The 23,403-nt window shown below is 43.4% G+C and overlaps 1 protein-coding gene across 2 annotated transcripts in view; it reads right to left on the reverse strand.

Moving 5' to 3' along the window:
• Positions 1 to 6: 6 nt before the first annotated feature.
• itgb1a (integrin, beta 1a) overlaps positions 7 to 23,403 on the reverse strand; it is a 24,290-nt gene continuing 893 nt past the window's right edge. Inside the window, exons 2-17 of one of the 2 annotated variants that reach the window (XM_031872379.1) lie at positions 10,581 to 10,647; positions 10,151 to 10,236; positions 9,038 to 9,257; positions 8,768 to 8,938; positions 7,771 to 8,009; positions 7,299 to 7,454; positions 7,095 to 7,190; positions 6,547 to 6,636; positions 5,662 to 5,802; positions 4,548 to 4,750; positions 4,186 to 4,424; positions 3,832 to 4,054; positions 3,018 to 3,253; positions 2,649 to 2,815; positions 670 to 747; positions 76 to 138 (exon numbers count right to left, since the gene is read on the reverse strand). In XM_031872379.1, coding sequence (XP_031728239.1) covers positions 670 to 747; positions 2,649 to 2,815; positions 3,018 to 3,253; positions 3,832 to 4,054; positions 4,186 to 4,424; positions 4,548 to 4,750; positions 5,662 to 5,802; positions 6,547 to 6,636; positions 7,095 to 7,190; positions 7,299 to 7,454; positions 7,771 to 8,009; positions 8,768 to 8,938; positions 9,038 to 9,257; positions 10,151 to 10,236; positions 10,581 to 10,647 — 2,412 coding nt within the window. In that variant the 3' untranslated portion in view covers positions 76 to 138. Of the gene's footprint in view, positions 139 to 669; positions 748 to 2,648; positions 2,816 to 3,017; positions 3,254 to 3,831; positions 4,055 to 4,185; positions 4,425 to 4,547; positions 4,751 to 5,661; positions 5,803 to 6,546; positions 6,637 to 7,094; positions 7,191 to 7,298; positions 7,455 to 7,770; positions 8,010 to 8,767; positions 8,939 to 9,037; positions 9,258 to 10,150; positions 10,237 to 10,580; positions 10,648 to 23,403 lie in introns of both variants that reach the window. The other variant, XM_031872380.1, reaches the window with a different exon arrangement.

The following is a 23,403-nucleotide window of genomic DNA, read 5'->3' on the forward strand; positions in this document are numbered from 1 at the left end:
CCCCCCAATTTGTGTTAAATACTGCAGTCGTCAGATCCTTGATAGCAGAGTTCATTGAAAACTATGATGCCTTCATTTTCCTTCATATTTGGGATTGACCACAGTCGTGACAGCACTTTTGTAGATGGGATTTTCACCCTGCAGAGCAGAAATAGAAGTAACAATTAGGTCAGGACAATTAGTCAGGAATGAATATGCAACTTTTATGTTAGATTTTCTGACACATTTAGCAAATCACACAGAAAAACAAATGCGTCATCAGAACAGAGCATCATCCCATTACTGTACATGTTATTTATTTTGATCACACTCAGCACACAGCCATGCTTTTGTGACGCCGTACCAAATATCAAGAAGTTCAGATTCTGCATCGTATTTAAACACATTTCACACTCACCGGACAAGGTTTTGGCCATTTCTGCACTTAGTATCCTCAAACACTGACCAGGTTTTGTGATTTAGTTAGCTGTATCGATTGTCACAGCACACTCATGCACTCATTGTTTTACAAACTATGAAGGTAATATTTCTCTTCCTACTACCTACTTGTGTTCTTGATAGTTATAAAAGACAGGTGAAATGAAGAAAAAAATATATACTGATTGAAATCAAGGCACACGTAAAAAGCCCATGCAGGAAAATGACTTGGAAAGGAAAGGAAATACAAACTTAAAGGGCATCAGCTTTACGTCCATATTGTGGGTTCTGGAACTGATTGACAGGACTCTTGTATATTGGATTTTCTTGCTACATGTAGAGAAGTCGGAATAGAGTTTAGCAGGAAAAACACAGAAAAAAAGGAATACAAAAATGGCAGAATAAAGAGAGAAAAGTAGGAATAAAGTCCAGTGAAAGTGATGAAAGGACGGCATGTTTGTGATGAGCCTTTTTCACAATTTAAATGCGGATCGTGTACACTTTACAATAAAGACTTCTTTTATTGGAAGCCCTCATTGAGGCAATGTGCCTGTGGCTACAGACAGACAAAGCCCATCCTCAGAGCCTACCTACCAGAGCACCTCCACTCCAACTCTACGTATCACAGGCTATTATTTTGTGTCCTTTTCTGGAATAGTTTGATGGTTAACCTAGTGATCTTTGTGGCATGACATTCCCATCTTTCATTACATCTCTCTAATAAAGGCAAAAATAATAAAACTCATAATAGTAAAAATACTAATGATGGCCCTATAATACTTTTAAAAAAGTTCTGACGTTCTGCTGTTGGTTGAAAACAGATCCTGAACTTCAGTAGTTTGCTCATGAAGAGGACTCGGTCCCACTCTTCCTGCCGCAACAGATCCACACTGACACACCGCCTTCTCAGATATAGACATTTACGAAATCATAAAAAAAAATATGAAAAAAATAACTCTGACAAAGGTTATATTTTCTTAAGATAGAGATATTCTGCTTTAAGTAGCCATGTTAAATGTAATGTTGTATCACTGAAGCCTACGCAGGCACTCTACAGCTTAATTATGTAGAAAAAAAGAAGAAAAATGTTATTTAAAATATATTAGACCTGGTAACTGATACTACATATTAATGAATCACAAGCAAAAAAACGTGATCCAGACCTCTCGACATTTGGCTGAGCCCTGTGACTTTTGAACAAGACTGCTAGCTAATGCGAACAGTCCCTTCAAACAGAGACTCTGGTTTTGGGGGTTTAATGAGCTCTTCTTGTACCTTGGTCCCACTTTTTATTCATATATGCAGACCCTTTTCAAAAAGGAAATACATATTGCGACATTTACTCTAAATCAAACAAACGCCAACCCTCCCAGATTGTGTGACACCCTCATTAACTTGTGATCTATTTAAACGTACTAAAAAAAAGTACTCCGTTGAGGCTACGCATCAGGATGGTGTGGTTGCAATCATAAGAGAGCATATAGGAAGGAGCTCATGCAGTATCTTTGAAATTCCTTTTGGTTGCTTTGCCTTCTTATCTTGTCAGGAAATCCCGGTTACCCAGAGTTTCACTAACACTCTCTCATTTCTCTCAAAATGAAAGGGGTGTGGAGCCCTATGTTGCCCTGCCCATGGTAATAAGTAAGACCCCAACATACAGATCGGGAACATCTGCATCATCAAACCCACCATAGTCTGCGTCTGTGACACTGTTCCACCACTAGGTGGAGACATTTCACTGCACATGAAGCTGTGCAGAAATCCACTCTTCTGTCATATTGATGTTGGCTGATGATGCTACAGCTTGGAGGAAACCGGGAGGGGAGGAGCTGTAGCCACTCCCCGGAAAAAAAAAGTCCAGCTATGCTCAGAGTGCATAACATTCCCAAAAAAAGTCCTCACAGTCCCTGACATTTTCCCTTTTTTAAAATATTTTGAGCGCCATTCAAAAGCAACACATTCAGTCTATTTCCACAGCTGTGCGACTGAAGAGAATGTGAGCGAGACACTTTGTGATGATATTAACAAGTCTGCTAATCTCTTCTGCTGCTAAGTACAACGAATGATCTTTACATGTTAATTCAGCGGACGGCTCTGCAGAGCAGCCGAACAACACCTGTTTTCCACATTTTAAGTGACTCGACCAAACTTCTGCCAATAATCAGTGCAAAAAATCAAACACGTATTTTTCTCGTCTTTCACGGAGCCGATTACGGTTCCAAAACACTCACCGTGTCCCATTTGGCGTTCATCTTCTCCTTCTCAAACTTGGCGAACTCTCGCCTGTCGTGGATGATCATCAGCAGCTTCCAGATGAGCAGCAGGGCCAAGCCAATCAGGACGATGCCGGCGACCACGCCCGCCACGATGGGGATGATGTCAGGGCCAGCCGGGCAGTCTGAAACAGTGGGGCGCAGCAGTGTTTAGGCAGCTTGAAATAAGAGTGCAAAAATAACAAGACCACGGGAATAACGTACAATCACACGGCTGAAAGTGAATAAACAAATGCCCTATTTTTGCAACCCAGGCCCTGTAATTAGCTTTCTCTGTAACAGAAACCTTCCACACCCTGGCTCACGTTAGCCTAGCTCTCTGCTTACCCAGCAAGTCGACCACATGGACCTCCTTCTCCGTGTTGTTGTTGACGGCGTAGGTGTAGTAGAACCAGCAGTCATTGGCGTCCCTCTCCTTGCAGTGCATCACGGGGTAGGAGGCGTCGTTGGGCTGGGGCAGCTTGTCCCTCTCCTTCACCTTGATCAGGTTGAAGTAGCTGCAGTCCCTCTCACACGTGTCCTTCTTCTCACCGGTGCCGAACGCCCGGCACTGGACGCACTCTCTGGTGGGAGCGGGATGTTGTCGTTACTAATGAGCACTGAGATTTGCTAATGAAGGGATACGCAAATTTAAAGCAAAAAAACTTACAATTACACCGATGTCTTCTTACTTTAGCTTGTATTTTACCCTTTATTAGCTGACATGTTGGCAAATTAGCAACATCAAAAGTATGCCGAATTAGCTATTAAAAGTTCCTCTTTTTAATTTACTCATTGACATACAGTCAGCTTTCACTTGATTACTTTGATACTGAAGAAACCTTAAAGAAGTGCTGATTCTCAGGCAAGATCTGGAGTTATAAGGAGCGTCTTTTTTTCCATGATGAGCAGATCTATGAATGTTTATTCGCGATGGATGGAGACAATGATATCCTTGGGAAGTGTACAATTAGAGGCCAGAGAGGAGATATCTTTTTTTTTTAATTCTTTCCCAGTATTGAACCTTTTTACTTTTCTACTTCTGTTTGAAGATTTCGCTCCCTTTTTCCTGCCTATGGATATTTTCTCCCCAGCAATACCAACAAAGAAACTACACGAGTATCAGGAAATGCATATTAACACATCTTCTTTTGAGACTTACTTGTGTTCAGTGCAGACTCCTGGACAGGTAGGACAAGTCTCACAGGTGGGACCCTGGAATTTGGGGTCAGTGCACTTGCAGGTGCCACATTCGCACATTCCTCTGCCGTTACAGATCTGCTTGTTGCTCGCCATACATGTGCTGTTGTCCAGAGAGCAATCACAGGCGCTTCCGGTCCACATGGGGTCACAGACACACACTCTGCACTCACAGCAGCCATGCCCTGAGGAAAAACACAAGAAGAAAAAGAGCATGAAAGCTTTAATGAGCCCCTTTTCTCTCTCTGGACATCATCCGTGTAAAGCCTGCGCGCTGAGATCTGGAATTCAGAGAGACGAGATCCGTCATACACACCTCCGCACAGTTTGTTTCCAGAGCGGTCACAGTTGAAGTTGTCGCACTCGCAGTACAGGCCGCTGTACCTCTCCTCGGGGTTTTCCCTCTTCTTGCACTCGCATGTGCCGCACACACAGTCGCCGTTGTTGCTGCAGATGTCGGTGCCGTTGTCCTTACGGCAGGTCCTGTCCATGTCCTCTGTGGCCACATCGTTGCTGCTGCATTCACACTTTCTGCCCACTCGGCCCTCATTACACCTGAGACGAGGGAGAGGTTGTGATTCTCCAAGTGAGACTGTACATGAGACGTAAAGCTTTCGGATATTTTTTAGCGAAACACATATGGTGCAATAAGGATTGTGGAAACGTTCGCAGACTTACTTGCAGGCTCCACACTCGTAGGTCCCGTTACCGAAGTGACAGAGCGGACTGTTCTTGATGCCGTCCTTGTTGCATTCGCACTCGCAGATGAATTTGAGGATAATCTCCACCTCCTCTGTAAATCCCAGGGGCTTTATCTTGATGGTCTCAGGCTTGCCTTGTTTCGGACAGCCCTTAGACGTCACACTGATGCTGAACATGACCTAGGAATGAAGGAGGAGAGGGAGACTCGGACTCAGAGAGCAAACCACAATGACAGAGAGCAGCTTTTGTGCAACACAGTGTGCGAATTAGAGAAATTGTGGTTTTTAAGTATCTGACATCTCATAATTTAGGCCTGGCATAAGTGGAAGTCTGATGACTTTGGATGAAATACATCATGTTGTTACGCAAAAGATCACGAATAGGCGAGTACAGATTATTTTTGATCCTCTGTGTATGATAAATAATGCTTGTTAAATCTTCTATTGACATAGCTGTGTATCTAGTATTTCAGTGGTTTCCAGCAAGAACATGTCTATATACAAGCATATCATGGCTTTGTGGCAGTGTGTTTCCTGCAGACACACAGGTAAATAAATACGCTTCTACAGTTAAAGTCATTGTCTATGACAACGGCAAAGACAGACGCGTCTTTGTTAAGAATATGGAAAATGTCTAACTTTTTAAAAATGTGTAATGTGACTTGGAATTGAGGCAATAAAAAGGGTAATTGAATAAATAGAAACAAAACACTGGCACTCACAGATAAAGTGTCTTTTTATTTATTATGGGCAAATGCTTGTCAGCTAGTAGCCATCATCAGTCCGGTATGATTATTTAAGATTTGGAGCTGTGTGCACCACTTCTTCCCAAAATATAGACTTAAACAAGATATTTAAATTTTAACTTTAAGTTCACAAACTGCCAGTATAAAATGTGTCTGTATTTGTTAAGGCATTTATATAATTATAAGATACTATGATCCCTGTGGTGTATTACTGAGAAACCATTTTTTTGCATTAATTATCTACATTTAATGAGACTTAATGTTCTGTCTCTTAATGTCCTGAATGGTGGTGTGTGTTCAGGCTTAATCCTCTCCTGGTGAAATGCAACAGAAAGGAGCACTCACCTCATCTCCGATGGAGATGTTGGAGCACCTCCGTCCACTTTCGCCCTCGCTAACCACTCCATTCTTACAGCGGGACGTGTACGCTATGGTCACTCCCTCTGGAAGCTTACTGTTCTCCAGAATAACCTCGGACGAGAGAGACTGCCAAGAGATAACAACAATAATGCTGGAATGTCATCTGGTAGCTTTGTTTTGACAGCGTAGACAAAGGATGAGCTGATAATTAAATGGGAATGTGTTTGACTGGTCCAACTCAGTCACTATGTTGAATGCTTTAAAGGGATAGTTTGGATCTTTTGAAGTGGGGTTGTGGGAGGTACTTGTCCATAGTCAGTGTATTACCTATGGCAGTTGTCGTCCCCCATCTTAGAGAAACAGACAGGAGTAACAACGCGGGAGCAAAGCAATGTACTGCTGTGGACGGGGCGAGCGGCGAAACATATTTCAGCCACCTATCAGTATGATTGTAAGCTATATTTTGAATATTTTCACTGCTTCACCTTGCCGTCAGACAGCTCTTTCTGGCGGGAAACTGAAGCGTGAAGCGTGGTAAAATCCCTGTTTTTGCCAAAGGTGTCTGGCGGTATAGAGAGCATAGGTGTTGGAAAGGGTTGTCCGACCGTACAGGGGTGAAATACTCGAAATAGATCGTACACATAAACTGATAGTGATTTTTCAAGGTGTCTGAAATACGTTTTGCTGCTGCCCCCGTCCACAGCATTACATTACTTTGCTCTCATCCTGGTACTCCTGTCTGCTTTTCCAAACTGGGGGAGTTCTGACCGCCTTCTACTGTAGGTAATACTCTGACTATGGATAAGTACCTCAAACAACCTTTAGTGTGGTTCACGTGAGCAACTGTTGACTTAATAAAAGTGTACTTACATTGTAAGCGTCTATAATAAGGTTGATTACATTGCTTGAATTGGCAGACAGAGTGCCCACTGCAGACTTTGGTATCAGATTCTTCAGCTCCTGAGGAGAGAAGAAAAAAGTTTAGAATAAAGCTTAATCAAAGCACTGTTAATAAAAAACAACAACAAGACGTGATTGCATTTCATTACAGCCTGGAAATATACTGGTTGAATCATTTATTTCCAGATATACTGTAGATGGATACAACATTGTTTCAACCTTGAAATGCTAGAATTGTTACAGCTTTGAAGTACTCTGCAGCCACGTCATGAAATAACTTTAACAAACTCAGATGGAACTGGGCTGAACTGGCCCGAAAAAGCAACAGCATGGCACAAGGAAATAATTTGAGCTTTTATGGGGATGCTACCATAACTCATAACAGAGGTATCAGCTCGGGTGGATATTTTTTACGCACTCTTCTAATCACATGCATGCACAGCGAAGGAATGAAGAACAGTAAAGAGATAAAAGTGAAGTAGAGTGCCAGATAGAGAAACGAAGAAATAAGATCTGACCTGGTAAACAGGCTGGAACTCCTCAGTCACTGCAAAAATGGTCTGAATGTTGTTGTCGCTCAGCTTCTGAACCAGGTGAGCGATGGAGGGATAATCCTTTTTGAAAACAAGATGGGGACATTTTCAATGTAACACGCAGTCAACACGAGTAGCGGTTACGTACCCGCATGTAGAACAGGCCCAAAAAACCACAGATCTTCTTACATAGTAGTGGCTCATGGTGTACGCGTTGTTCTCCAAGTGACATTTTCCATCATTGGGCAGAACAATGCCTCCCAGCTTGCCATCGCCAGCAAAGTGGAAGCCGGCGTCAGTGGAGAACACCAGCAGACGAGTCACATTCCTCCAACCAATATGATCCTGAGAAATGAGAAAGAAACACGCAAATTATGAAGTCATAATTGTCTGCCAACAGCGATACATCATATAAAAGCTAAGGAAGAATATGAGCAGCTCACAATGTGGCACACAAACTTCTGATTATCACTGCATCCAAGAATCCCCTGTAAACACTAGATGCTCATAAAATACCCTTTTCACACATCACCACATGAACACATTTATTGGCGCCGTATCCCTCAGAGCGAGTGCGTAATTGTGGGAAAATTAGCTTGAATTGAGAACCTGAGAATGATTATTTCCAACAGTATTACTGAAGGGAAGGGAAACAGCTTACCCCACACACAGCCACTTGCATGATGGCATCGAACCCCCCCTCAGGAGAGTCCAGGTTTCCAGAGATGTGCTGCTGGCCCACCAGGGTGTTGAACTTCTTGCCGTCGCTGGTCAGCTTCAGGACGTTCTTGTAGCTGAACGGGCTGGTGCAGTTCTGGTCACCTGTGCATGGGTTCAGCAGCTTGGCAGGGGTGGTGCTGATGTATGGCATGACCGTCTTCTCCACAAAGGAACCGAAACCTTCAAAAGACAGTCGGATTCAGAATTTCCAGACAACTACTTTGAGCCCTGATATTTTGCCTACATGTTTACATTTTTGGCAAATTGTCACCATTAAAAGTATGCGGAATTAGCTATTAGCAGTTACTGTTTGCAAGGTACACATGGGTGTGCAGAGAAATATTATCAATTTGCTTTGAAACTGAAGAAAACTTTAAAATGTGAAGATTCTTGAGAAAGCTCTGTAGTTCCAACGAGCGTCTTTTTTTCTGTGATTTCGAAGCAGATTTATGGACATTTATTGGCAATGAACAGAGATAATGATCTCCTTGGAAAGTGTAAGTCACACTGATTCTAAAAAAAATGAACAGTAATAAGAGGGATTTTAATCAAATCCTACACATTTGATTAAACTGCTAAAAAAGAGAGGGCGGGCTTGAAATGTAGTGCATTGCGGAGCTACAGAAGACCGTGGCTCCACAAAAACTACACTAAAGGTTGCAGATTGATTGATTGATATTATTGATTAGTACTAGCTTATATAAGCACACGTCATATTTTGTTTTACAAGAAGAAACGATGATAAATATATTGTTTTTCTGAATTAAAAAAAATTAATCTAGACTCCAACAGTATGTTTTATTATCATATTGTTTCATAAATACAGTAGTTCCAACAACTGTGAACCAAAGAGAAACAGGCGACAATGAAAGGTTTTCATTTTTTTGTCCCCAAAAGTAAAGAAACAGAAACAAACACTTCATAATGAAAATCCTCACCTATCCTGAAGTCAGAAGTGATCTTTGACATCTCCAGCATGAGACTTGTTCCCAGGTTCTTGACGTTTTCCAGATCATCCTTCATGGAGTAGGACAGGTCCATCAAGTAGTACAGGTCGATGGGATAATCTTCTGCTCGTTTGAACTTCAAGTTGAAAGACTGTGGCTCACCTACAATGAAGTTACCGTTATTAAAAAAACAAAAACTGTTCAAATCGAAGAAGAAAAGAATAGCTTCAGAAAAAAAAGCTTAATTAAATGTAATCTCACCAGATCTGAGGGTGAGGCTGAGTTTCTGGGGCTGGATCTGAGTGATGTCCTCCGGCTTCAGTTTCTCTGATCCCTTTCTGCGATGTGTCACCATTTTGTCGTTGAGGGTCTTCTGTTCCCCGTGCGGGTTCTCGATCATCGCATCGGCACAGCCCCTTCTTATCAGAGACTGCAGCTCGTCACAGCGGGTCGACACGGTCTCACCCTGTTTCAGGAAGTTCTATGAGCAGAAGCACAGAGAGAGTTAAAGGGACGATCCATCAATTTTATCAGAAGGTGTACTACTCAGTCTGTGAAAGCTGTTGCTGTTGCAAAAAAGACCGACAAAAATCAGGGACCCATCAATGACAGTGGGAGCAATTGTGACAATCATTTAATCACTTTATTTATTCCTTGAGCAAAAATACTTGGCTCGTCCCAGCTCCTAAAATGTGAGGATAATTATCCTCATCATTGATTTTCTACTTTTTGTTTTCTTGATTAAAGGGACCACTGTGTAGCATTTGAGGGATCTATTAGAAGAAATGGAATCTAATATACCGTATATGGCTCATTTCTCAAAGGTATAATCACCTGAAAATAAGAACAATAAGAAGGTTTTGTTAGCAAGAGCAGTTTATATCTACACACGGAGCAGGTCCTGTTAACGGAGCCGGCTGCCATGTTTCTACAGTAGCCCAGAACGGACAAACCAAACACCGGCTCTAGATAGGGCCAATGCAAATCTTCGCATTGGTAATATGAAATGTTTGAAAATGACAGATATAAAAATAGTAGCCGATTAATTGTCTGTTGGTTAACTAATCGATTAACCCACTTATCATTTCAGGTGAAGTCTTTCTGCTTTTCGGCTCAATAGTTGTAAAGTAAATAGCTTTCAGACTTGTCCAACAAAACTAGGAACTTAGTAAGACATCACCGTGGGCTCTGGGAAACTGTGATGACTGCATTATTTGCTGATATTTCAGAGGCTTAACAAGTAATCGATTACTATAAAAAATGATCGCAAACAATCGTTTGCTGCAGCCCAACATTGGGCACTAAGTGCATCATAATGGCATCAATACGGCATTTCTCAGCAGCAATTACAGCTGACGGCTTCGATTCACGTACCGGGTCTTTACACCAGCCACATTTGGCTCCGGCCTGGATGCACTCGCCGCAGTACTTTGCGTTGGCATTGATGCACTCGTTCCCCTCTGGATGGAAAACAAAGAGAGAAGAGAGGAGGAGGCAGAGTCAGAGGGAGCAGGGTCACAGCACAGGCCCTGCAAAGTAAGCAGCCTGTTAAGCCCCCCGTGTTTACACATCAGTTCGTCTGGAAAACCACGTGGCTCGGCGGTAATTGGAGACATTCCCTCTTTTCATTATACTATACGCTCCTTAGGTGGATCTCTGGTCAATGACATCGTTAAGATAAAGTTGCCGGCCTCCGTAGATATTGTGAACTTTTACGTTTGCTGTGCGTGCTGGCGTCAACAAGAATGACATCATGTGACAGAACAATGATGTTACAGCAATACAGTACGTAAGCCAATCTTACCTTTCTGAGCATTACCGCAACAAAAGACTCCTAGCAATGCGGTAATCAAGAGCAGCTTCAGGTCCATCTGAAAATACACACAAGGAGAAAAGAAATCTTTCAAATGTGTTGTCGTCTCGTCAAAGAGCTAGCGCTGTTTTCAGAGGCAATTTGTCATTTGTGACTATGTCTTTGTCGACAAGAATAGCAGCTGTCCTTCGAAGCCTGAAAGCTTGAACTCGTAATTTCCTGGACAAAAGGGTCCAGAGGAGCGAGAGAGCGTCCCTGAGAGATGACAGATTGAATGTGTAAATGGATATCGGAGATAATAAAGTATCCGAAAGAGGGGGCTTGGCTATTCTCAGTCGGTCAAAGGGTAGCAGACAGCTAATTAAATTATGACCGCTTTCACATACAAACATGTCGGCTACAGTATGCTCACATTTACGCACAGACACGGGCACTGACTTGCCCCCGGCCTTCTTTTTTCTAACAATCCCTTTTACTGTAAATAGCATCAGCTCCCTTGAGTCACCCCCTCTCTGGTTGTGTATATTGATCCTTTGTCCATGAGCAGGCCCTTTGGTCAGCCATATCTTGCATCTTGGCCTCCTCTTAATGCAAAGCTTATGACTCACTCAGGATAAGTGAGCTGAAGGACCTTTCTCTGCACTAATCGGCTGATTTGTGAGCAGCCTACAGCCACGCTAGCAGCTCTGTGAGACTGTGCTCCAGGACAGCGGTGCTTTGAGCAAAAGCTTTCCAACGTGCGTTCAATGTCAATGCTAACATGCGGATGTTTATCAGATATAATGTTTACCATGTCCACCATCTTAGTATTAGCATGCTAGCATTTGCTAATTAGCTGTAACCACACATTACAACTGAGCCTGATGGGAATGCATGTCTTTCCCAAATTTCAGAGCATTCCATCCAATAATTGGGAAGATATTTGACTTTGGACCAAAATGGCAGAACAACCAACCCACTTGGTTGACAACTCACAGATTTCAACCTCATGGTGTCAACAGAAATAAACAGCTTGGGATATCAGGGGATAAACAGCTTGGGAACGATGATTGTACAAATGTGGTGCCAATCAACTCACTAGATGTGAAAATATTATGCTAGATTAATACAAACTTTGACTTTTTGTGTCAAGAAATACAAGCAAAAACCTCTCAAGCTCATGGTGGCAGTAGAGGAAAGTTACGGAGATCACTTAAGTCATTAGGATACATCATCTGGGGACCATGAATTTCTGCACATAATATTGAAATAGTCGCAAAGACCAACCGACCGACTGTTAGCATGCATAGAAATGGCCAGAGAAGACTTCCTTGAGTTTGAGGTTATAGCTTTATGGACAATAAATAATCAAGGGACAGAGCTGAGGTAATATTTACAGTCTGCACTGTGAAACCCCTTTCACACGTGCACTAAAACCCTGAGCTTATCTTTGCATTGCCCGGAGGAGCTGTAATCGAAACCGCATGTGTCCGAATAAGTTCGACCGGACATTAAAACAGACTTTACCCTGCCGGCTCCTCAGTGTAAAGTCTGTGTAAGGACTGATTGAGCCGTGTGTGAATAGGACGGGTCATTGTCTGGAGAATTCACACGAGTGGGCGAGTTAGTGACGTTTCTGTCATGTGGCTGGCGTGAAACCGGAAGTAAACAAACATCTGATGGTGAAGAGGAAGGGTCATTCCCACAAAGACGCCAGAGAAACTGTCTAACTGGAGAGACAACACGATTCAGAGATGTTTGTCAGTCGGGGCCAAATCCCAAAATTGTCAGACAAATTCAAGGAACAGCAAGAAACTCAGCTGTATATGACCCAATTACAAACCAGCTATGTGGCCGATGTGTTTTTGCCAGATGATGCACCGATACCGATTTCAGATATTTGGCCAATAGTGACTTAAATAGCAAAGCCCGATATCGGTGACAATGGGGCCAATCTACTCAATTAAATTCTATGTTTATATAATGTATACATTATTCTGGAGTTTTGACAAATTTGTTTCTGCATTAAAAAGGTTTACACTCAAATTGTAATTATAAAAGATTTTTTTTAACATGCTGCTGGTGTACGATTTATTATTTTACTGATGAATAACAATTCAATAAACTCATATCTTTGTATGTATTTGTTAGACTTTGTTTTACAAAGTTAAAGAAGCAATGTTTGATGAATTTAACACTAGTATCGGATCTGTGCTTGGTTTCAAAAGCCCATGTGTCAGTATCAGTATCGGGACAGAAAAAGTTGGAACGGTGCATCCCTTGTTTTTGCGTCATGTCCTGACACCCAGAGGTCAACGCCTCGCCTAAACCGAAAGGAGTATTTCGAGAACGCGTCTGAAACGGACAATCTCCTGTTCTGTGCTATATTTGTGAAAGGGAAACTCTAGACAATGTCCGCAGTTCACCACCATTATAAGATTATATAAGATTTAGTTAGCACTGAAAGGCTTTTGGGATTCTTGCCACCTCTTATTGGCAGTTCTAATAAGCGACAGCTGCGAAGTCTCCCACAGAGAGACACCGAATCAATGGTCTGGTGTTGTATGAAGGTGCACTGGCAAGGGATCAGCATGTGCTGAATCTAATTAACATTTGGAATGTAAAACCAATATCCCGCCTGACTAAAGATCACAAACTCATGGGAGCCATTTCTAAGACAATCTTCTCAGTAGCTAATGTCTACCACATTGGATACTTAAGCATGAGGTTCAAATTAGAGACAGACAGTGATAAAGGGACATATTTTTTCTCTTTTTCATTTCTTAGAGCAGTGGCTGTTGCTGGCTATTCATAGAGGCTACATTAAAAGACAGCATTCTCTTACACTGTGGTAAAGGAAGCTCTGACGTTCAGTGTGCGCGGTGTTAAGTGATGCATTCCTGAGTGCCTGTGCGACTCTGCGTGTGTGTGTCCGTTTATATAGACACAGAGGGGCAGACGGCCTGTCTACAGCACCCCCAGATTAGATCAGCTGGCTGGAATCTCTACCGCTGTACATGGGCAGTGTGTGTCTGTGTGTGGTTGTGTGTGTTTGTGTTTGAGTGTATAAGTCTATGTGCTGTGTTTCCATGTGAGATCAGTACCACATTTAACCTGGTTCCCGCCACTGTTACACCATCAACACCACACCATACTGAAGCCAATCGATCTATACAGTGTTAGATCCATGAGCAGCAGTTCGTGGTGTATGGTATGTGCATGTAAGAGGAACTGATTTCAGGGAAAATCAAGCTTAAAATGAAGGAATTTAGGTTCACATTCCTCTTATAACAAAACCACACACTCAGATATTTCCTTTTCTCTCCTGCTTTGGTTTTGACTTCAGCTCCAAGGAATTATTCAAATGCAAACGACGTCCAAAGAAACGACAGCGAGGTGTCAAGTTAGAAAAATAACCACGTTGTCCTCAATTCTGTGAAGCTTAGCAGCCTCAAGAAAGAATGTTCAGTAAAAAAACTACAGTAAAATATAGCAGAGAGAAAAAGGACAGAGAGCGGCCCAAGAAAGGGCTGAGAACGGGATGCTATGCTGCCTTTAAGTGCGCCTCTAAGGCTCAGAGTTCAGAGGTCAGACGTCATAAATTTCAAGGTGGTTTTGGTTAGCATGGCCGCTATGACAAATCTTGGCTGTACCATTTTAGAAGCAAAACAGCAGAATAAAGATGGTTAAATACGTCATACATTAAAATGATATTTATCTATCAGCCAAGAATAATATAGTTTGAATCCTCTGGAAAACCTTCATCATCATTGACGAAGACTGTAAGATGTGGTTTGAAAAAAAAAAGTTTGGATTAATTTTGATTGAGTTTGTTTTTTGCCTCAAACATTCTTTCCATCAGCTACAAATTAAATTTTTTCAGCAAATGAGGTCTCTGTTATATCTGTACAGGAAGCAGCTGTGCGTTTAGAAAGCATGGTTTGCAACCTGCTTTTCTTTAGTAGATAAGCATTGTTAGCTATCCTGTTAGCTTCCTGCTCATAAAAAGGTTTTTTTCTCCACTGGATTGTGTTTTAACCCAATGAGAAGCTGCAGCCGAGTGAGGGTTTAACCATGCTAGCTGGCTGGCTCTAGGGATGGAAATGTCGGTCTGTCAGTCCATCCTCCACATAAATATCTCTACTACTGGATCTATTGCTATGAATTTTCTTTATTCCTGGTCTCAAGAGGATGAACCCTACTTTGACTGGCTTCGGACTGACTTTTCCTCTAGGGCCACCAGCAGGTTGACATTTTTGTCGTAAGCATTTTGGCATCGTCATGCTGTGCATATTGACACGCTGACATTAGCATTTAGCTCAAAGCAATGGGCTGTGCCTAGGTCCAGCCTTACAAAGCCACCACTGTTGCTATAGACTCCAAGTCTTGTTCAGAAGTAAAGCTGTGAATGTATTCTTTGTGACCTTAATGTAATTCCAGATTTGAACCATTATATGAACCAAATCATTTGAATAGCGCAGCGATCCACAATAGTTTAACGTAAAATGACCACCTACAAAAATTCCTTTCTACATATATATAAATAAATACTGACTTTCCTAGCCAGTGTTAACCATGTTTTTGAGTTTTCCCATACATGCTTAGTTAGGAAGACAATACTATTAGCAGCACTCCCTGACCACAGCCATGAATTGCACTCCTCTCCGGAAAGTTCCAGGAGGCCCGATGCTCAGAAACCACATATTTTCCCGACCACAGTCAAGATAGAGCAGCACCGGTTATTCTCTTACATTTTTTGCAGCTCCCACGCTCTTTCTTGCCTCTCTCGGACAAACACCAGCATGCATACGTGCACATTTCTACTCCTCAACGCCTCTCCACTTGTCACACACACCTGAGCTGTGACTAACAGCCGCCCTGTGTTTTATGGGCTTCCCAAAGCTCTATCAGTTGGCAGGAGACGGTGATGCATGGCAGACACTGCGGTGCGTGACTAAAAAGGGGCTCGAGCTTCTCAGGCATTCCTGAGGGACATGAACGCTGCCTGACCAGGATGACCAGGATAGTAACCTGCACCACCGCTGCTGCACTTTGGGGAAATGTAAGCTGTGAGACCCAAAAAAAGGGATGCTGTGTTTGTACCACCCTGATTCCCGCAACCACCTTTCCCCAGTTTGTTGCCAAAGTGTTGCAGTTGTACAACTCCTGATTGTCCACTCTAGGAACGTCTGGAGGTCCCAGAAAACCCCCCTTGTGAAAACTTCTGGCGTGGAGAAACCAGCTTAATTGAGCCACACAAGGCTCCGCTATGAAGTGGATTTACTTTCCTTTAAATTGAGCTGCATTTGCAAGTGCACAGAGGTGCTACTTCAGCAAGCGCTGCCATGAATTAGGACCAGCGGAGTCAGGGAGCTCGACACAGTAAAGAACACACCGACTGTGGCAGTAAAGGAGCTGGCGGCTCAGAGTCACAGCGCTCTTTGTAGGAGAGGGACTGTTCTTCTCCGGCCGTGAAAAGAAGGAATGGAAAAGGAGGAAAAACAGGAAAGGGCGGTGCACAATTCGAAAGGGGAGAGGGTTTGCTTCAAGTCCAAAGGAGAAGGAACTTGCAGAATTTTCTCGCCTCTACTGAGTTAGTCCTTTGGCCTTTTGGTCCTCCTTCATTTGGACAGTATTAGTCTGGTTGTTCAGGCCTTTTTAATGCAAATAGAAGGATACATTTGTCAAAAGCCAACAGGTCTGCATAGCTAAAGTATCTGAGACTTATATACTTTGAGGATCTTGAGTTATTATTTCATTGAACAATTCCAAGATGCACTCAGTCTCTATACAGTTGGCAAATCTCTGGCATCATATCCTCCCATCCTCCCTCTGTCTCTCCCTCCTTCACCATAACACCCACACAATTGCTCAGTTCACTCCCTCCACTGTGAGCCAAGCCACACCAGTGGCCCCTTGACTTCACATACCCTTCAAAAACAGCACCGAGCGGGGGAACGTCTGAGCTCTGAGACGTACAAGCCGCCCGACAGAGCTGAAGGAGAATACCAAACAGTGTCAGTCTGTGTCTCTGTCCACCCCCCCACCACCTCCCACCACCACCATCCGGAGGAACCCTCTCATAGCGGACAAAAGCAATGAATCAGGCTGCCCTCTGAGATCATGACAGAGGGTCTGATCCTTTAAAGTGTTCCCACTCACCGTTGCCTCTTTGCCAAAAGAGCCTCCGTGTGATAAATAATACTAATGAGGCACATGTTGGAAGTATTTTGGCGCTTCTTTGCCACAAGGACACCGATATGGGCAGACAATCCGATGTGGTCTTTCCACAGGAGAAAAAACATGAGAGAAATGCTCCAGGCAATTGGGACGGAGGCACAAAAATGGCTAGAAAGAAATGTTTCCACATTACAAGAGCATTCCAGTTTTCAAGTTATTCCTCAATAGAAGAAGCTTGGTCAGACAGAAAGAGAACAACGGTATTGAACACGCTAGAGTTGGAGTGGAACTTCTGAGCAAAGAGAAGCAATACAGAGGAGTTTCCATCACGTCTGATTCAGGCTGCCATGCTTTATTTTTTAGCCAAAAAGAAATATACAGATATGTGTTGAAGACATCAGCTTCTATTTCCGTTTTGAGAAAAACCTAAATGAGGGTACAACGGTGATGAAAACTACTTTGCACAGTTGTAAAAACAGCTAATAAGATTATCAGCATCGATAGGACCTTGAGCATATTCTAAAAAATATCGACCGAAGGAAAGACATGCAAAGTAATGAGTGTAATGAGGTATAACATTGAGAGATAATATTTAACATTTGCTCAGTGACCATTACAGGATAATAGCACATTCATTCATTCAAATGTTTATCGGTGACATGTTCAAACATGGTGTAATGGAAGCAAGTAGAAAGAGTCATAAAGGCAGCAAACTGACTTTGGTAATGTCCATTACACCGCAACATCGATCTAAAGTTTGCCAACATAGGCACCACGATACTTTTCTGTGTTCACTGTGCATTTTCTGCAGTCGAGGTTTGGTTGGCACACCTCTCCTTTTAGCATTAGTTGGAGAAAAATAGAAGAAGCATTTTGATAAAAGGTGGAAGTCCATCAATCAAACCTGCCTTACATCAGCCGAGAGGGAACACATCACCTCCACAGCAGGATCACAAAAACGCAAAACACAGGTCAGCAGGAAAGTTGCCCCGGATGTAGGGATGTGTTGAGTCCTCGGATGTGCCGAGTGCAAAGTTAGCACAAGCCATGGAGCCACAATACGTTATGGGAATACGGTGGATAATAAGGTGGAAATAAACCGCAATTTCTCTTTAAGCCTGCAGCATCAAATCCCCAGAGTGTGTCTTATCGCTTGTGTGATCTGATTTCAAAAGTGAAAAAGTTACCCTTTATTGCTTAATATGGTGAAACGTCAGTGTAGGGAGAGGTTGCTGAATTTGTATCCGAACAATGTTGTAGCTGAGTGACATGGTAGTACAAGTTGTCTACATGTTTTTTTTTATTGAGGAAGAGTTATTCAGGTGTTTTAAAGCAGTTTCCCAAATGGCTTGGCAAGGGACTCATAATCATCCACTAATAGTTCAACAGAACAAAAGTGGCTACAGCCTAAATACCAGCTTTATGAGTAGCTCCACAGACTGCTGCTTTTGGAGATTCTGCTCTACTTTCCACACAAAACACTTAGCCACACGCATTGGCTCGAAGCCTGCCGGCATTCCCCTTGTATGTACGAGGCTAAAGATACACCTCTGGGTGGGGGTGGAGGGGGATACTGCCTTGCAAGGAATTCATGATATTTCCAGACAGAAAATCTATAACACTTAAGCAGTTCTGCTTTTCTTTTCAGTGCCCGAAACACGTTCATATAGAACGGGGGTTCACATCTCATCACGGCACGTCCTGCCGCAGCAGTTGAGTAGAAACAATTGAGGCAAGAAACAAAACCTTTTGGAGGAGGGCCAGGTGGTCCACGTATCACTATTCATGGCTCCATCACTGTGTTGAAAATAGCTGTGCAGCGCTAACAAGTTATTTCGGACTCGTCCTCCCCACCTGGCCTCTGCAATCACTCTGTGAAAAGGTGCTGGTTTGAATCACAGGAGACACAAATCTGCCTCAAACCCCGTAGAGAGAAGGTAAAACTAAACAATTAACGCATGTTACAATAGATAAATGGCTAAATGTGAGCACAATGTGAGATAATGTGTTCTCCACATAATTAAATATCTACAATGCTGTTCTACTGTTGCGTTTGTGAAGTTTATCTCGACAGTGGACAAGCTTTGCTCAAGCATCTGCGAAATTTGACATTTTTAGGAAACCATCTGTTAAACTGTTCATGGAGATCCTCTGAAAGCAGATCTAGAGGAGGGCAGAGCGGCCGATTCCCGGGCTGAAATGCGGGCTAGTTTTCGGGGGATCTTGTGGGGGGTTGGCCTGCCTGTGACAATAGAACCAGAGGGCTCCGCCTGTGGGGGCTGGGATCCGCTGTACAGTAAGCCTCCCCAAACACCCTGTCTTTGCTGAGTCGGCCCTTCCTTTGCTGAAACACAGGAAGCTCGGCTGGGATCGCACAGGAAGCCTGTATCGTGGTGCCTGGCAGCCAGCCACATCTCCCTCTTGAAGCCATAAAGATGACATATCTGGTATTCAATTGAGAAAGTAAGAGAGAGAGAGAGAGAGAGAGAGAGGACCAGGCCACCTCGTCACAGAGAGTAGAAAACTCTGTGCCAAAACGGCAGCATATTGTCTTTGTGAATCAAGCGTGTCTGATTCCTAAACGTAAACGGGGCCATCGCTGTAATCTAAGCTCTGTGGAAAGCTAAACAGGCCTGGAAACTGCTCCATACACAGTGCTAGCGATACAGCCATAAGGGACCTCACTGGAAATTGATAAACAGCTGTCACAGATGTTGATTCTCTGTGTCTACGTATGCAACAAATCAGCGCAGCACCTGCACAGCCGAGACAGCGAGAGGAGTACTTCAGATACATGATGAGCAGTCTGCGGTTACAGACAAATATTTACAGCAGCGAGGTGATTATTCAACAGTGTGTGGGGGATTGGAGACAAGGAGCTAATGGTCCCAACCGTCAGTCTGCTGGAGGAGAGCTGCTGCTGCTACCGGGAGACAGACTGTGTCTGTTAGAAAAGAAGTCACCGCAAGTCCACACAGCTGGTGCAGGACATTGCCAGTTTGTACACATGTCATGTCATGCTAGCATTTGCAGGCAACGTATTTCCCCTGAAGATGCCACTAGATGAAAAGTTATGGGCTCACAAAGTTATTATTTTTGTGGCAATCTACCCTCATTTTCAGTGAGAACAGCAGCGCAGAGAGCAAACGGCAGTACACAAGCTGTCCAGCAGAACCTAACAAGTCACAAAGACTAAGTGGAAAGCGCTGCATTAAGTCCTAGATATGTCACAGTTTGGTCTTAACCCGATTTTAAGCCAGCAGCCAGGGCCGGCTGCAGACACCTTTGCTGTCTGTCCGCTGAGGCCCTATATAATGCTCGAAATCTGGCACCTTAACGACACTCAGATGTCTTTCATTAGGCCCCAGACTTTGACACTTGAACTGCAGGGCCTCCGTTTCCGCCATCACGGCAGAGTGAAAGCCGTGGAGCAAAAACAGTAGCACTACGCCCCCCCCACCTTAAAAGCATTTCCTCTTGGGAGCAGTGGAGGAATATCGGTTGAATTCTCAAGGGGCCCACTGACTGAACATCGCGTTCTAAAGCTGCATTCCAGCTGTGCCGTATCACTTAATGAGCACAATAGACTTATTTTAGAGAAGCTTGATGATCCTGAACTGTAACAGCTGGTGTTGAATAAAAAGGAATGAATAAGTTATCGAGTTATTCTTATATTTCCGCCTCATTTTAAGTACAATACCTGCACTTGTTTCTGTGGAGCTCCTTTAACACTGCTGCATACCATTTCACTTATATTATATAGCGGCAGCAGTCTTATATGTATAACATTGTGCTGGTTCAGTCAGAACAATCCGCTCCTATTATCGAGCCACATCACCTATAGATAGAGGGATTTAAGACCAATGAGCGTCTTTAAAGATGGAGCCACAGTGCTATGATGTGTTTCTGTCTCTGAACTGGCGGACCGCTGGTGACTCACTCAGCACCCCTGAGACTCCCAGACCACGTCCACTCAGACGGAGAACAGTGTTTGCATTGTGCCGGTTCTATGTGTTCTCGCTCATGGAGGCTCGTGGGAGCTGATCGATGCTCAGTAACTGATCAGAGGTATGAGGACAAATTCTGATGTCAAAATATCAAACAAAGTCGTTTTTATAAGCACAGAATTCTAGAGGGTTTAGATACTGTTTAATAGATAAAGCTAATTGGAATATTACTTAAAAATCAGCTAAATACACTGACTAACAATGCAGTCAGTGGTGTCCATCACATTTCTGGACATATTTGGAGAAAATGATACATTATAGATATCAAATATTGAATACAGTAGGGCTGGACATTGTTTCTTTCTTGTTTTCCAATATTACTGCTGTAACTTGAGTTTCAATGTCAAAACCAAAAATCATATTCTTTCCATACATTAAAAGTAGAACTGAAACGATTAATTGATCAGCTCATTCTTAGTTGAGAAATAATCTGGAACTATTTTAGTAATAAAGATTTTTTTCTTTTTAAATGGCACAACATTTCTGCTTCTCAGTTGTGAGGATCTGCTGGTTTTCTTTGTCTCGGGTGACAGGAAACATGACATTTAAAGACAACTTTTCCATTATCTTCTATACTTAACTTGCCTCTGCCTGGGGACTTGAGAGACGGCACAATCTAATACAAATAATTTGTAATTAATAAACTGTATAAAAGTTTCAAATACAGTTGTATGCTGCTCATGAAAACCTGGTAAACACATTGACTGCCCATGCTGTAAATGGTTGCCATCATTCACAGGTCTAATAAAGGCAGAAATACACCAAAACACATTAAAGAAACAGTATTCGATACTATCTCTAATTGGCACCAACAAATTATTGAGGTTTGATACCCAGAACCAGTTTTCCATTGCAGTATAATGGCCATTTCTCTCATTACAGCTATGTTATTGTGAGGGTGAAAGACAAGCCAGCGTTCATGTCGGTGAGTAAAGCCACATTTCCAAACAAAAAACTCTTTTGTGTCCTTCAGCTACGTCGTTTTTGGTGAACGAAAAGGCACATAAAAAGTTTTTCAACCCACAGGCCCTCGCAGTTAAAGCTGCACACTGTCACAACAATCAACACAGTGTGACAGAACCTGCAGCCCGCATTAAAGAACGTCGGCTACTATTTACTACCAACACGATGTGTTTAGCCTCGTTTTCTCAGCGGAGGGGGTCAGCTTTAACGGTGCCATTCCTCACCAGTGTTTCAGAGGCTGTTTTTAGAAGGAAGAGCCCCCCCCCCTCCTGCCAAAAAAAAGGCTCCAAAGTGTTTGAGCCCAATGTGGAGAAGAAGAGTGGATGGAGACTAGCAAGCATTTTTGGCTAAAACCAGCTCTGGAGGTCACAAACCAAAAACCAAGAGTAGGGCCCACCCCGCAATCTAGCTCCACAAATAGACCAATCTGTGGCAAAAATAATTTCCAGAAGAACAGAACTGAAGCAGCCAAAGGAGATTATCGTGCCGCACATAAAACAGATCAGCGTCTTGAGTTTTAAAAATGGCCATATGGTTTTGAGAACCCTCCCCCCTCAGAATGTAGGAGAGACTGCAGAGGTTTGGTGCTGTGGGTCAGAGCCTACAAATCACAGAGATAACTGCTCCTCTGGGATCGTCAGTTGCAGGGCCGAGTGAGCGTGCACGCTCGTGCGTGTGCACGTGGCGGAGCTAAATGGCTGTAACAGGCAATTATTTGTGCCACTTTACATCCCCCACCTTCCCCCCCCTTCTCCGGCACCGAGCATGTGTCACGGAGGGCAATCGTGCACGTTCATCACTCCTGTCCCCATAGGGACACTGCAAAAAAAAACACAAAGTGCATATTCATCACTTCCGTCTCGAGGGGACAATGTCGCACATAAGGTGTACATCAGTCACAGACAAAAATACAAACACACACACGAGAAACGTCACATGTCCAGAAGAAAAGGCCCTGGGTGTGGCCCTCTGTGTGCACTAAGTGACCTCATAAATCAGGTGGGAGCCAGAAGCAGCTGCTCCCTCGAGGGGGGCGGAGGTCACATCCATTCAGCTGGTAGCTACCGGCTCCTTCTTTCAACTCCACCCCCCCCCACACACGCTCTTACATTCACCCTCCTCCTCAATTAGCCTTCCTCCCCCCCTACCTCCCTCCCTCCGTCCGTCCTCCACTGTCCTTCCTCCACCCCCACTTCGCCTTCCATATCTCCTTCTCACATTCTCTCCTTCCCTCCTCCCTTCCCTCCCTGCTTCCATTTCCCTGATTAAACCGATGCCTAGGCTCTGCAGCTACACCGTGGACTCAGCTGCATTTATAAGGCCTTCATCATCATCATCATCATCCTCCTCCTCCTCCTCTCCCGATGATGAAATGAAAGGGGGGGGACTCTGCTCGATGCAATCGTAGGATGCTGTGCAGCCTGTCAATCATGCGTCGCGGGCAATAAGAAGCTGCAAGGCCTGCATGTTCTGTCAGAAAGCTAGTGTATATTCTATATTTGAATCATTATTATCATTTTTTGTGTGCAGACAGTCCTCAACCACGTCATCGCTCTGCTTCCGGTCTGCTGCAGAAGGCTTCAGGATTTGCTTCATTCCTGTCTCTTTGGGACCTCAAAGACTCTCACCAGTTTTAGACTTCTATCATCTCTCTCTCTCTCTCTCTCTCTCTCTCTCTCTCTCTC

This window comes from Anarrhichthys ocellatus, unplaced genomic scaffold (genome assembly GCF_004355925.1).
Source record: "Anarrhichthys ocellatus isolate YVR2014 unplaced genomic scaffold, GSC_Weel_1.0 scaffold63, whole genome shotgun sequence".
In the NCBI taxonomy this organism is placed as follows: Eukaryota; Metazoa; Chordata; class Actinopteri; order Perciformes; family Anarhichadidae; genus Anarrhichthys; species Anarrhichthys ocellatus.